Source organism: Grus americana, chromosome 2 (genome assembly GCF_028858705.1).
Source record: "Grus americana isolate bGruAme1 chromosome 2, bGruAme1.mat, whole genome shotgun sequence".
Classification (NCBI taxonomy): domain Eukaryota; kingdom Metazoa; phylum Chordata; class Aves; order Gruiformes; family Gruidae; genus Grus; species Grus americana.
The window spans coordinates 14,573,776-14,588,623 of NC_072853.1; the positions used below are offsets into that span (position 1 = coordinate 14,573,776).

Below are 14,848 nucleotides of genomic sequence, written 5' to 3' on the forward strand. Positions count from 1 at the left end.
TTTTATCAATGATTTTTTTCTATGACTTAGAAATCCTGGTTTGTCCCAAGACTCTTTTACGTAAGATGTTGTACAAGACTCAATAAAAAAGTGGTCCGCCATATGAATTTGCCCGGTTTTCATTTTTACTTTTGCAATTTATGTCTTTATTTAAAGTGAAATGGAATCCCACAGATCAATATTACTTTCTGTCTAGAACTTTTCAAAAAAACTTAAATGCTTTTGTGAACAGGCTCTAAGGTAGTTGTAATTCCTTTGGTAATTACTGGTAGTTCCATGTCTAAAATGGATTCTTCAACCTTTTTCATTTGAGCTTCAGGCAGATGCTGTGCACTGGGAGGCAGTATGACACAACTTGTTTGTTAGGGCCTGAGAACTGGATGTTCTGTAGATTACCTTCTGGCATTCATTCAAAAATACCTCTTTTCTTGCCAGACTCGTAGATGAATTTCTGTGCAAGCAGAGGAGGATTAAATGCATTGCCAATAACTAAAGCATGTTGGACAGAGGCTCAGCAAACGGTGATGTGGCTCAAGGCTTGGTCTAATTTAGTGAGAGAAACTTTCTTCTAAACAGAATTGTGGAGAGCCCTCAGCAATTAACTCTTTCATTCTATTGAAGATGAAGTGTTTGGATGTCCCTCTCATATGTATTTTTGTCATAATTAATAGTAGTGGATGGTAATTTGGTATGATGTATTCTGTATGTGTAGCTGTTACAGGTTTTGACTTGCAAGTGATTTTTGTGGCTAGAAACATTTATTTACTAGTTGACTTGTTTTGGTGTGAAATACATTGGGACATGACAAAGGTGGAATATGACAAAGGTGGAATTTACGATGTTGCTTTATTAACATGTTTTATTCTTAGAACTATCTATTAAAACCTGAAAAAGGATTGCTGTAAAGAGAACCATGCCTTGCCTAAGTAGCATTTGGATCTTCAAAATTTGATCTAAATGATGCAGTTACTGCGGAGACTTTTATAAATCACTCTGTTTCACTACTTTGAGTTAAAAAGATACCTTTTCTCTTTTAATCATGTTAAATTCAATTCCTGTGAAGCCAATGGAATTAGGTTGTAGGAAGCAGGCTATCTGCGAAATCAAAGGCTTCATTCTGTATAGCATTGTTTTCATCCTGGAGGCTACTGCTTTTTCTCTGCCCTTGGTCCTATTCTCTCCTGTTAACTCATCCTGGCGGTGCTTCATTAGATGAATCAACATTCTTTTTGGAAATAATGCTGTTACAGAAATTAAGGCATTAGATTAATGGAAGAGACTACTTCCAAGGAAAAGGATGTTGACATAACACCTTGTAAACTTGCGTGGTGTTACACAGACATTTTGCAATGGATGTGACTATTTTTGGTTTATGTAAGAAATAGATTAAAGCTTGTAAAATTCCATATGTGTATATAGTAAGACTCCAGTGCTGCTCAGCACTGTCTTTACTTATGTATGTCTAAATTCAAACATACAAATCCCCAAGATAAATATTTTTCCATTACAGTTTTGTTTAAACATAGTTTCTAGTATACAGAGACACTGGTTTTAGGAAAAGATGGTACACAGCTAACAGCTAATTAAAAAGGTTATACTTAATAATTTGATGGAAAATAGTTTACGGGGAGGGCTGAAAGTCGTAAGTAAAGTTGTCAGACTTTAGACATGTTTACTGCAGTATGGTTATCCTTGATCATTTCTAGTTCCTTCATAAGGTACCAAGATAGGGATGGATGATGGTCTGATATTCTTGCTTAATGGAGGTTAACATCATTGTATCTCTCTTGCTAACTTTGGATCTTTATATTCTTTGCGGGTAGTAGTTAGTGCTTCAGAAGAATTTTGAATGTGTGCGTGTGCATTTTTTCGTAGGATCATAGGATGTTTCAGGTTGGAGAGAACCTCGGGAGATCTCTAGTCCAACCTCCTACTCAAAGAGTTGTCAGCTATGAGGTCAGCTATAAGGGTGCTGGGAGGCTTATACAGACTGGTCTTGAAAGCCTCCCATGGCAACCATTTCCAATCCTTGATTTTTCTTCTTAGTTGAAAAGAATTAAAAAAAACCCCTCTGCCTATTGTAAGTGTTTAATCTCAGATACATAATTTTGTGCCTTAGATTGACAAAATGTTACTGTTTTTTCCACTTCTAAGTATCTTTTATGTTAATATGGGGCAGTGAACACAAAAGGAGGTCTGCATAATTGATGTTTTATATAGAACTTAAAATTCCATGTTCATTCTGCCAAGTTTTTCAGCACATCGGAAAAATGTGGTTTTATGGTAGGGTAAAAATTACAGTGTGTTGCCAAAAAGATATCAAAAGTAAATAGTCTAGCACATTTTTACCTTTAGCACCTTTGAGTTCCTTTGGGAGGTATGGGGAGGGGAGTGTCTGTGAATCTGTTTAAAATTTATCTGCTCTTCTGGAGAATAGCAGAGAATAGCTCTCGTCTATTGGACTTGGCCAAGCTACTTTAGGAAGTGCTGATTGAAGAAAAAAAATAGCTGCTTCACATTTCAGCCTTCTCTTTCTCTGACTTAGATTTAGTGTAAATTCTTGGACCACCCATAGATGAGAGTATTAAATACGTTGTTTAGGTGCAGCGTAACAGCTTGTTGCTGTAGTTCAAAACAGCCTCTCTGTTCTTCAGGTTAATATACTACTAATATTCTGAATGGTATTTACTACTCTCTTAGGATATATATTAGTGAACAGCATTAATTTCCATTGTAAGTTGCTAAGAAAAATCTTTTTGAAAGGTTTGGTGTGCTTTCTTTGCCAAGAGAGTCTTTTGAAAATAAAGAAAATAGGTAAACCTTTTTATTTGAGGTGCAGGTGTTTAGAATGCACAGAGGTTTGGGAGGTTTTTTTTGTTATTTTTAATAAAAGTTGCAGAAGTTTTGTTTAGCTCGAAAAAGGCTGATAGGCATGAGACCAGCACTTTCAAAGTTAAGCTTTGAAGTACTTGATACGAGAAGACTAAAAGGTGTACTTTTGTATCTTACAGATTTGAGAGGGAGCAAAGATTACCTAGAAAAAACTTTCTGGAAAAATCTTACGGCTTTTAATTAAAATGCCTGCAAAATATGTTCACGGATCTAATCTGTAGAACCAGGTAGTAATCCTGTTAGGACAAAGTTTTCAATCAATTTTTATTCTATTTCTAATTTTAAAAGTAAGCAAAACTTGGCTCATCATCATTTTCTTCATCAGAAACTCCCCCCAGAAAAAAGAAAAAGAAGAAATCATGTTTGGCTAATACCAAATGCTCAGTGAGAGGATTGACCTTTGCAGCATTCAAAGGCTGTATTGCCTCTGACAAAGAAATAATGGGCAATAATTGTTCAGAACGAATGTTACTTGCTAGGGAAGATTATTAAGCTCTATGGAAATCTGCTGTGAGGAAGCCTCCGGGGGTGTCAGGGTTCTGGTTTGTTCAGCTGCTGGCACTGATAGGAAGGGGCTTAAAATGTTCTAATTCTCCTTTTGAATGCTCTTTAGCAACCCCTTGCACGTATAGACTTGCCATTATATCTGCATAATAATGATCTTCTGAAGAAAACCTCAGACAGAAAACATGGTTAAATCTTGCTGTTGGTATTTGAAAGCCTATTTTCTTTGCATCAGTAAGCGATAGTTGATATAATAATATGTACATACTAAAAGTCAGTTACTGAAATACCAGATATAATAGTGTTTTCTTTTATAACTATGGAGCAATGTTTTTTAATTAAGTAGAGCAAAACTTCAAAGTCTGGATTATTAGGCACACAGAAGTTAGTATGGCATGGGGAGGAGAATATTGTTATGGAACCTGTTACCTTAAAACCTCTAAGTGCTTTAAGTAAGTCTTAGCGCTGGCTTAGTCTTGTGCTTCATAGTAGACAGAAATAAATACTTTTTTGTTTAAAAAAAATCTTAATCCATTTCTTATTTGAATTTGCAAGGCAAATTAATATATTCTTTTAAAGGACACATTAAACTTCTAAGTTTTTAAGTGCTGAACAGCAGTGGAAAGCAAAATGGCATGCAATGGAAGTTTAATTTGTCTGTGACCAAACGATTCTTATGGCAGTATTAAGTACGTTCACTGTTGCTGTGCTACTCATACAACTCTCAGAAGTAGGAAGGTGAAGTTCTTTTTAGGCTTTTATAATGTATTTGGTGAAAAGAACAGTATCATATAAAGAACAGAAACCCAAGACCTGGTAGAAGGAGGACGTAGTATCAAACTGTACCTCTGAGTAACTGGTGTATCTCCTGAATTTCTTCAAGGGTTGTTTTTTTTTGGTTTTTGGTTTTTGGTTTTTTATGCCCTGTAATTAATCACTTTGTTTTCTCTGGAGCGCTGTGTCCTTCCCATGTTCTAGAGTTGCTTCCCGCTGCTTATTGGACTTAATTCAGCTGTTATGGTAGGCTTTCTTCTGGAAATTTGGCCAATTACTTTGTGCTTCTCAGGACCAGGAGTGGTATTGCTCTGTTGATGTCCTTTTTTAAAGTATGTTTCATCTGGCAAAGAATCTTTCTCAGAATTTGTTCTCCATCAAGCATAGTCACTTGCATGTGAGCCAAAGTCTATCACAAAAATTGAAATGTTCAAGCCTCACACAGTGTTTCAAATATATATATATATAATTTATTTGTACTCATAAAATGTTAGACCATGTAGTAAGGGACTGAAAGTGCAAGAGTTTTACTAGAGCTGCCTTCAGATTCCTTTACTCCTAACTATCCCTTTAAAGTGGAAACTAAGAATGTAATGTCATATAACTGTGTGATTCCAAGCATGTCTATGCTGTCAGTATATAAATTAGCCAACTTGGAGAAAAGGTATTGCAATATTGAAGATGACAATTGTAACTACAGCCAATAGGAGTTTTGTAATTCAAAAGAAATAGGGGCAAACAGCATTCCAGTGCTTTAAAAATCCCCAAATATTGACACTGATGGCTGTTAATGAGTTACACATCTGATGGTGAATGTCTTTACCTGATGGAGAAAGTGTCATGGCCTTTAGGAGTGAGGATATGGAATCTTACAGGTTGCTAGTACTAAAGATAAAGGACTGGGGACAGGAGGGAGTAGGAATCCATCAATAACTGAATAAACTGTTAGGCTGTACTAATTAGTTTTAAACTGCAATCAAGGCTGCAGTGAGACCAGTGGGTAGATAGACCTCTTTCCCAGTTTGAAATCCCACAGAAATCAACTGGGGTTTTTACATTTCATATAAAATTAAACTCTTGTTATTTTGATAGTTCAAAGTAAACATAATCACATAAGAAAACAATAAGAATTGTGTTTTATTAGAAGTGTATTACAAGCGTGTAGAGATTTTTTTTGTTGTTAAATCCTTAAAGAAACAACTGGTTTGATGTGTGCTTTCAGGGAGCATTGAATCTGGGTTTGGGTTTTGCATTAGCTCAGTAGCAGACATTTTTCTTGCAATTCCATATCTTTTTATTGAGGGGTGGTGTATTTTTAGTAAAATTTGAGCATGTTCAGGTAACAGGAGAGCCCTTAACACCCTGTAAATATTGCTGGTTGGATCTGCCATTTCTGTTAGGCAACTTTACTCAAGTTGCAAAAGCAGTCCTTACAACTTCAGTTAAGCCTGTACTTTACTTGCTTCTTTGACTTGTCATCACCCCAATTAGTGTGAGATTCTGGCTTTAGGCAGAGTTTTGGGCAAGGAGCTGCATGTAAACTTGGTCTTTCCAGGAGCTGGGTTTGGATTTGCTTTGGCTTGTAGAAGAAGTCTTTGAGGCAGAAGTTACAATGCAGGAAGCTAGAGGTTTTCCAGCACTACCTTCTCTGTCCTAGCTCCCTGTATGGCCTTCTGTTCTGTAGTTGGACTAACTACCTTGCAGTAAATCAGTAATAAAAGTACAGAATAGCAGGACCTTTTAAATTTACACTCCAGCTTCCTTAGTAATACACTTATTTAGCTTCTTACAAGTCTCAAATAATAGTTTATCACCACCTCACCCCTCTTTTTTTTTTTTCTTTTTCCTCTCTTTTTATCTTCTTGACCAAGGTGAATGAGCTTGAGGGGTGGGAGGTATAATTCTGCCTTTGACGAGTTCCAGCAAGGAAATTATGATCTGCTGCAGAAGCGAAGGCTTTGTTCCCTCTTTGTCCCTACCATGAGTTGCTGGGGCAGGGATCATGTGTGCTCAACTCAAGGTTATTGTTCTCTATCTTGTTCTCCACATGGGTGCAATGTATAGACAGTAGTATTTTCAAGTGGCTCAGACATCATTACTGTGTATTACATGGCAAAATGAAAATAATACTGGAGCCAAACTATCTTGAGTGTTTACTAACTTCAGAATCCAAGTAGAAATGCCTGCAAGTTTAAGAACCTGCATTTCTCATTAACTACACTTGCAACAATTGATCATTCTATTTTAATGACATGGTTCCAGCTTGGAACTCAGTATTAGTGATTGTCTCTAAAAGTATGATTTAATTCCTTTAATTAATTTTATAAAAAGAAGCAACTTTGCTCAGTACACTTTTCAAAATATCTGGATGCCTGGGAGATGCGTTTGTGCTTAGTGCACTGCATTTCAGCATGTGTTATTGACTTCAGCTTAACATTGCGCTAATCATGCCTCGGTAGTTTCTCATTTGGAGTTAGTTTATGTCTGGGTGGCTTGGATCACAGGCAGAGCGGGCTTCCTTCTACTTAGAAAGTTGCGTGCCTTGTTTTACATTTACAAATGTTTCCCTTCTGTGTGAAGTCTGTAACAATGTGCTTTATATTTAAATTACAGGCATTAATACTAGAGTCCAAGAGAAATCCTGTTGAATTTTGTTACTTTTCAATAAGCATCATCTAGTGTAGATGTACAAATTCTATTTGTTCCTGATGCTCAGAAGTGAGATTGTTGATCTGGAACTAATAGCAAGGGAATAAATTATACCTATGGATAGTATGTTCATGATGCAGTGTCTTAGTATGTCAGCTATGCTTAAGATACAATGCATTAGTTATATAGAAGTTTCAAACACAGCAAATTACAGTGTTAAATTAGATGCTGAGAACACTTGGTAAATTTGTTAGAGCCTATGGATTTTTTTCCTCAATAACGTGTGTGTATACATATGCAATAGGATATGGAGTTACCATAAGCTTCTCAATTCTTTTCAAAGTTGAATGATCATATGCAATCATCCACAATGCTAAATATAGCTCTTAACTTTCTAAGCTGAAATTTTCTGTATGGCTGTTATAGTAATTGTTCCTTCTTCAAAACAGTAAGTCTAGAGCACCTTCTAAATGTGGTGCCAGGATTCTTCAGCATGAAGAAGTTGACTGAAAAGAGGTTCAGTGACTAGTGGAATGGGCAGAGGGAAACAGAGCTTACATTTTTCATGTTATTTGTAGCCTGATTATTTGTTGCCATTTTATCTTTTCTCAGATTGTTAAACTGACTGTTTATAGAATGCTTCCAAAAAACCTTCAGAGAAGAACTATGATGCAGAGGCTTCACCTGTTTCCAGAAGATGTGAGTAGTCATGCAGTTACATTTTCATTTCTGTATGATTTGGAGGTGAAGAGGGAGTGTTAGCAATAGCAAAACTCTTGTCATGAGAAGATAAATTAAGAAAAATCAAGTTGCTTTTTATTTTTGTATCTAAATATAGTTGAAATTTTGATGCTTTTTTCTTTATTATTTCACAAAATTGTGAGAAAGAAGACATGGGTAAGATTGTCTTCTGTATTTAGGTCAAACACTTAGTATGAAGAATGCAGTAGTAGTGTTGACAAATTTTGGTCTGGATTTGAGGGGGAGTAGTGGTGGTTTTTAAACAATGGAATAGCTAAGACTATTCTCATCTGCCTCAGATTATTCCAGAAGATATACAGAAGAATCTTCTACAAGAGATTCCTCAGCCACGTGCAGTCCCCAAGAGGTTAGATGAATATACACCAGAAGAAATTGCTGCCTTTCCGAAGGTTTGGATTCCGTAAGTATCTTAGATTTTATTAAAAGGACACTTTGACTGAATATGTACTATGTAGGCTCTCACATTATCAGTAAGAAGAAAAAAAAAAGGAATTATTTATCTCTTTATATCATCTGTTTTGGAGAGACAAGGTCATTAAAGCAAAGAACGGTCATATTAGAAGGGAGAGGTTGCTACTTTTTTGTATTCTGGCCTTTCTTTTAATGATAAAATCTTTACTTAAAATCATATTTTCAACTCTTTACTTCATCGAAAGGAGTTGACTAAAAGTTGAGTAAAAAACTTCATTACTCTATTTGAGTTGTATGTGCTCTATAATACATAACTGCTAGCTATAGCCAAAGGAAACACCACGCAGCTCTGTGAGGGAATGATTCACTGTGGGGGGAACCCTTCAGATTTTCTCCAGAGGAGGGGAAAGAATTCTGCTAAATTAGACCTTGGAGAGTAGATCTTTGGCAGGGAACATAGCACGTGTTTATTTTGATAAATAGTTTCTTTTCCATGTGCAAACTCAGCTCCACAGCAGTTGTGTGGCACATGAATGAGTATTTGTGGTTTGCTTTATACCAGCACATGCAGCATTGAGTCAACCTGCTGGTGAATATAATGTGTTACACTGGGGACATTTTCTGATTAGTACCAGTATGATTTTTCTTGTGTTCAGTTTGAGAGTCCTTTTTAGTCTCAGGATCCCATTACAGTAGTCAACAGAGAAATTAATTTTGAAAGATGGCCCCTTTCCTCAGTATTCTCATGAAATTCAAGAAGAAATGTAACAGGTGGGGAAAGGTGTAAATAAACTAACACAAGGACCCACTTGATGGTCCATCTCCAGTTAGATTACTGGTATTTCTATTTCAGTAGTAGTTTTTAAAAGGTTACGCTTCTCTTTGTCCTGCAAAAAGTGTTCCTGTGTATTTACTCATACACTAATCCTAGAAAATAGACCTGGTACGAGTCTCGCACAATGTGTCATCCTATTGAGTAGTTCCACTGAATCAGATGTTAGCTGCATGTGGACAGAGGTCAGCTGTTGAAATGGTAGTAGCAGCTTATTGCTCATGAATCTGCTTAAGATGTGGTCTCTCAGGTATCTTGACAGCTGAATGATCACAGAATGGTTGAGGTTGGAAGGGATGCCTGGAGGTCATCTGGTCCAACGACCGTGCAGGGCCATGTAGAGCTGGTTGCCCAGGACCATGTCCAGATGATTTTTGAGTATCTCCAACAATGGAGACTCCACAACATTTCTGGGCAATCTGCTGCAGTGCTGGGTCACCCTCACAGTAGAAAAGTGTTTCCTGATGTTCAGATGGAACATTTTGTGTTTCACTTAGTTTTGTTCAAATCAATAGGACTGAACACTTCATATTTCTACAAGAGCATTTAATAGGTTCAATGTAGATTTTCACGTCCAGCGGACTGCTGAACACTTTTAGAGAATCATCTGCAGCATCTATGTGGCTTAGCTTCGTAGCTATTAGTGACTGGATAGTAGCAAGCCTTGTACAGTAGAAGAAATCATTGTACAACAGCAAAACTAGGAGCCTTTCAAACAAAGGAAGCCTTTAAATACAAAGAGAGGGGTTGTTTTAAGTAGGAAGATAATCTGGAGGAACAAAATAGAATTTGAATTAATGAAGAGAATGATCTTAAACCTTAAATGGTCTATCAGTAAAAAGAGAAAGCAAATAATTTCTAGTGCATGGCCAAAACTGTCGGTATATCTTTAAAAGGGGCCTGATGCTTTTTGCTTGCTAAAGTTATTACTAAAGGGGGGGTTGTGTGGTTTTGGGTTTTTTTAAAGTAAATTAAACATTTTAAATGACAGCATGTATTTTCTCTGCATTATAAGGCACATGCAAATAAGGGCATTTACCCTTCACAGGCAGCAGAGATATGTGGACAAGAGTTTAAGTTTTCCAGAAATAAAATGGTAAATATAACATAAATGAACACTTGAATAGGACCTTCTTGCAATTCAAAAGCAGAGTGTGCTCATAATTCCTTTTAAGGGCCAGCAGCTCTCACTGCTTAAGCCAGACAAATACAATTAAGAAATCCCAGGCATTTATGTAGGACAAATGTCTGTACCATTTTGCATGTATTTATAGGATTTCTATTCTTTTGAGGGGAAAACTGAGTAATGGTCCATTGTTCTTTCACATGTTCAACAGAAACCAAAATATTTTTTTAGTGAAACTTCTTAACATTAGTGGGCTTTCCGTTGCAAATCATAGTAGTAACAGGAGAAGGTTAGTCTGTGACATTTATCTAGTCTTAAGTGAAAAAGCTTGCATAGAACTCTGTGTTTACATATAATGTGTATTTGTGCTTGCACATCTACACACATAGTAGTCGTACAAACTTGCAATGATTTTTCATGTTGGAGATGGGATGAGACCTTTCATTTGTGGAATAATTTTCCTCTCCTTTTAGTGTTTGAACTTGGTGAAGCATGTGGTGTCATGAGGGTTGACTGTATCACATGACTACTAAAGATGCCCACCATTTTGCTTTTGTCTTTTTGGGTGTTTTCCCTGTCTTGACAGTTAATGTTTAGGTTCTGAGTGAAAGTTTTAAGTGGATTGGCCTTCAGTGGCTATTAAATACGATTCCCCAGATGTGACTTGTGCTCTTCTGCTCAGATTCAGGATGTCAAATTTAATGTGGGTTTTGGTAGGAAATATTTAAATATCAAGTGAATGTTACATGGAGAACATCTATAAGAAGTGTGTTCTGCACACAAAAAAATGTGTGTTTGTTTATGTATCAGTACCCAGACATTCCCTTGTGATAGTGCTTGCTTAATGTGGGTTCACTTAGGTCTTTGTTCTAAAATAGGGGAAGAGCATTGACAGCATAAAAAGAAGTGCATTTTGGAAATTATTTGGGTTTTGTCGTATTTCTCCTGTGTTCTCATGAATGTGACTAATACTTTCAAAAGCTTATTAAAAAAAACAGTTCTACATAGGCTTCTGATCCTAAATGATACTAAAATAAAGTCAGTTCTGTGTAATCTGAGACACCTCAGTATTAGAGTCTCCGTTGAGAGGGAACAAAGTCCAGCAATGCTTTAAGCCCTCTTGAAGGTAGAAAGAGGTAGACTGATTTTGACTTTTTGTAATCTATAATAGTTATACACATTGCTATGTTTGTTTTTATCCTTACTGCTGGATGGCACTGAAAATGCTGAGATCTCCTGGTTCCTATGAGATTTTATTGGATTAGCCCTGAAGAAATTTAGACTCTGCACCAACAACCAGAATTCTGCAGTGCATTAGAGTAAAGCTGATAAGCCTCTCATGCCATATGGTATACTCTCATATAACTGTCTTCAGTACTAATACTAATAAAGATTCTTACATGATAATTTAGCACTGAATTGGAATCTGGCACTTAGCTTTAACTAATTAATTGGGAGTGTCCCTTTTGTTCCCTTTTGTCAAAGGAAACAGTGTTATGCTGCCAGAGCTTTTGAAATGCTTTTCTTTGTCCCCACACACTGCCGTATTCTTGCTTGAGTTCATCTGCTCAGCACTGGGCCACCTCAATTGTGTTGACATGTAGGTGTGTGTGGCAGAGGACAAGTAAACTTGATGCCATCTGATTTAGTCACAGCTGTCAAACTATGTTTCCTAATAGCATCATGTTAGCATTGAGAAAACTACTTCAGCGTGTTGATCCTTGGGTGCAGGTAGGAACACTATTCTGAAGCTAGATTTGAAGCTAGAATTCCCCTCCTGTCATTTGTTGGAACCATTCCCTCTGGAGGAATTCAAAGCACAAATATGCATTCAGTTTTTTCTATTTCTCTCTTCTGCAGTCTCGTCCTCATCGGTTTTCAGTAAGTGCTATCTGTATACAGTCTTTTTATCCTGTGCCAGTTACAGAGGTTGGGGAATGCTGCTGCCATAGAAGCCCTGCAGCGGATTTGGAGGCTTTCAACTGAGAGGATCATAGTGCTTCTCCTATGGGACAAGTGGGTAACACCAGTGGGTATTCTGGTGAGAAGAACCAGGGCAGTAGGTGGACCTGAAAGGAATGGAATAGAGGGTCTGACATGAGTGTGAGAGAATGCTAGAGACAAGTGGAGTTAGTGGGCTCTGGGTGGGGTAGAGAGAAACAAAAGGGAGTTTGGGAGAACTTTAATGCTCTGAGTAGAGAGACTGGGCCAGAAGGTTCCCTTCAGTCAACTACTCCAGCTGGAGCCACTTTTAAAGGCAGGAGGACGCAGCTAACACTGCTACCATACCTTTGTTGTGTTGGACTTCAGTCTTACCTTCTTTTCTGCCCTCAGGAACTGGTAAGCCCTAGGAGAGGGATCAAGAATGAAGGTGGTTACCTACCATCTCTCCACTAGCCGCAGGGCTCATTGCTGTAGTCGCTGTTGTAATTTCAGCTTCTTGTCCTGGCCTGCAACCAGACCAGTGTGCATGTCAGCTATTAGTGTCAAATAGATGAGTTTTAATTTAACCTTCAGCTCACTTCTCTGGCAGTTTTGATGTTGGTCAGAGTTTCCAAGTTGAAGTAATGAGAAAAATAATGTTTTTCTTCCTGACTGAGGGAATAAATGTATTATGGTGATTCTGTAGTACTCAGAGTGCTATGGGAGGAAGCGCTTAGTCATGAAATAAAAGATACAGAATTGAGCAAATTTAGTAAAATAACTTTCTGATGTGATAAGTAAAACACAGAAGTCTGTAAAAGGAGACTTAAAGTGACTTGTGGCAGTCACTGTTCTGATTAAAATGCCAGATGGAATGTCTGAGAGTAGACAGCTTTGCACCAAAGGCAGTAAAAGAAAGGCTGTATGAATGTCTAAGAGACTCTGTGTTCTGAACTTTTTCAGTGTGGGTGAGCCGATGGAAGAAGTAGTGTTTGCACTACTCTTTTCAAAGACTGTAGAAGCAACAAAGATTTAAATGTTTACATATTCTTTAATGATGTCATCTTTTTAGAGGTGTATAGCAAAAAGCTTCTTTTAAAAATGAGTCAAAAAAAGGGACAAAATACTGTAGACAGTTTTGTTAAACAAACTGAAGACAGATTAATTAAAATATGATTAGGTAAATCTGATACTCTTTACAGTTTGTGATGTACCGAAAAAACAGCTACCTGATGTGAAAATTATTTCAGAAGAGTTTTAAATGTAAAGGGAACATTAGTTGGTGTTTGGAAATCCAAGTATTGTAGGGATACATCTCTATCTCAGAATGCAAAACTGACTTTCTATTTGGGTTCCTTGCGATTTTATTCTTTTCCAGCTAACAGGCTGCCCAGACAGGTTGTGGAACCTCCAGCCTTGGAGATGCTCATAACTTGACTGCACGAGTTCCTGAGCAACCTGATGTAATGCTGAAGTTACTCCCACTTTCAGTGGGGGAGCAGTGCTGATAAATTTTTGAGGTATCTTCTGATGCAAATTATTTTATGGTTCTTTATATATGATTAAAGTAAACAAACACAGATAGTAAAATAGATGAATATTTTAATAAACTGTGTTTAAGAACCCCAATGCATAGCTTGCCAGTAGTGTTAGTCCTGTTTGGCTTTTCCTTGGGCTATTGTTTGTTACTCTCTACCAGGATCTTAGAAGTCTGGGTGAGAGCAGACGGCGCTGAAATGAGTAGCCTTTTCTTGTCTTCTGTGTCCTGTGTCCTGCATTTAGGATATAGAAGGCCTGTGTGTTTACTGTGGTGTACTTCGGTCTGTGAGCTTCTTCAGAACCTATAGGTAGCTTCCAAGCGGTAAGAGTAGTCCCTACAATAAACCAGAAAATGAAGGATGCAGAAAAACTATAAACTTTTTTTTCTTCAGATGGTTTTAATAAGTCTTCCTGCCTTAGGTAACTTTTGTTTTTAATTATTATTTATCTTCCATCGAGTTCTGAGCCTGGTGTCCACTCTGTTTAACAAAGTATAATGGTTCAAAAGGGAATTAAATTCCTCTGAGAGTGATTTAAAAAAAGGAGTTAGAGGAAGACACTCTTTGTGGAACATCTTCTTTCTACAGAAAAAGAAAATTAAGTTATATTAGCCCTTTAAAAGTAGCTGTATCCTTTAATGGAAAAGATCAAATGAAAAGCGTAGCTTGTGTATGTAAGGCTATAAAATACAGGTAAACACAATTGCACCAGGAAAATTAATCTTTAAGGTTTTACATTAGAACATACTCCCAAGAAATGTACCTCACTGTATATAAAATAGCCATAAGACAGATAACAGAGAATGAATATAATTTACTGAATTTATATGAGAAGTTACTAATATTAAGAGCCTTTAATCTCTTCAGTCTGAAGTAATATGTAAATAATTTTCTTTCCAAATTTGAAGAGAACATGCTCAGTACCGCTAATGATCTCATTGGACTTTTTACCTGTATTTTGTATCAAAATGTCTTGCTATAGATGTTTTTCTAAAGGCTATTTTGCTGGTAATTGGAGACTGACACACCATAGACAAATACACAATATCCAAGTGGAACGCTAAACCAGGGAAATGGTTTTTAAGGAAAGCACAGGTCCAGTGTGGAAACCTAGCAAATAGTTTGTTTTTCAGAGTGGAGAGCCTTCCCGTCACCCCTCCTTCCACCACAACAGAGTTTGTGATCGGACATCAAGCGGATCCTGCTCTATGAAAGCAGAGAATTAAATGTCAGCATTTTTCCAGTGAGAGAGATTTTCTTTGAGCATTCTTTCCTTTTATCCCTAACCTGAACCAATTGAGTTCCCAAATTGTGCAGAGCTTCTCTCTTAAATCCTTTGATGGAGAGGTCTGAAATAAGTGTGGTGGAAAACCATGTAGATACAGGAAAGTTAAATTATGTCTTTTCCAGACACATTTAGAGGGGAGAAAGATCAAA

General features: G+C 37.1%; 1 protein-coding gene across 1 annotated transcript in view; it reads left to right on the forward strand.

Annotated features, from left to right (window-relative positions):
* The window catches only part of MRPL13 (mitochondrial ribosomal protein L13), a 38,823-nt gene that overhangs the window by 9,853 nt on the left and 14,122 nt on the right, over window positions 1–14,848 (forward strand). Inside the window, exons 5-6 of the mRNA XM_054815146.1 lie at window positions 7,432–7,518; window positions 7,860–7,981. Of these exons, the coding sequence (XP_054671121.1) occupies window positions 7,432–7,518; window positions 7,860–7,981 (209 nt within the window). The remainder of the gene's footprint in view (window positions 1–7,431; window positions 7,519–7,859; window positions 7,982–14,848) is intronic.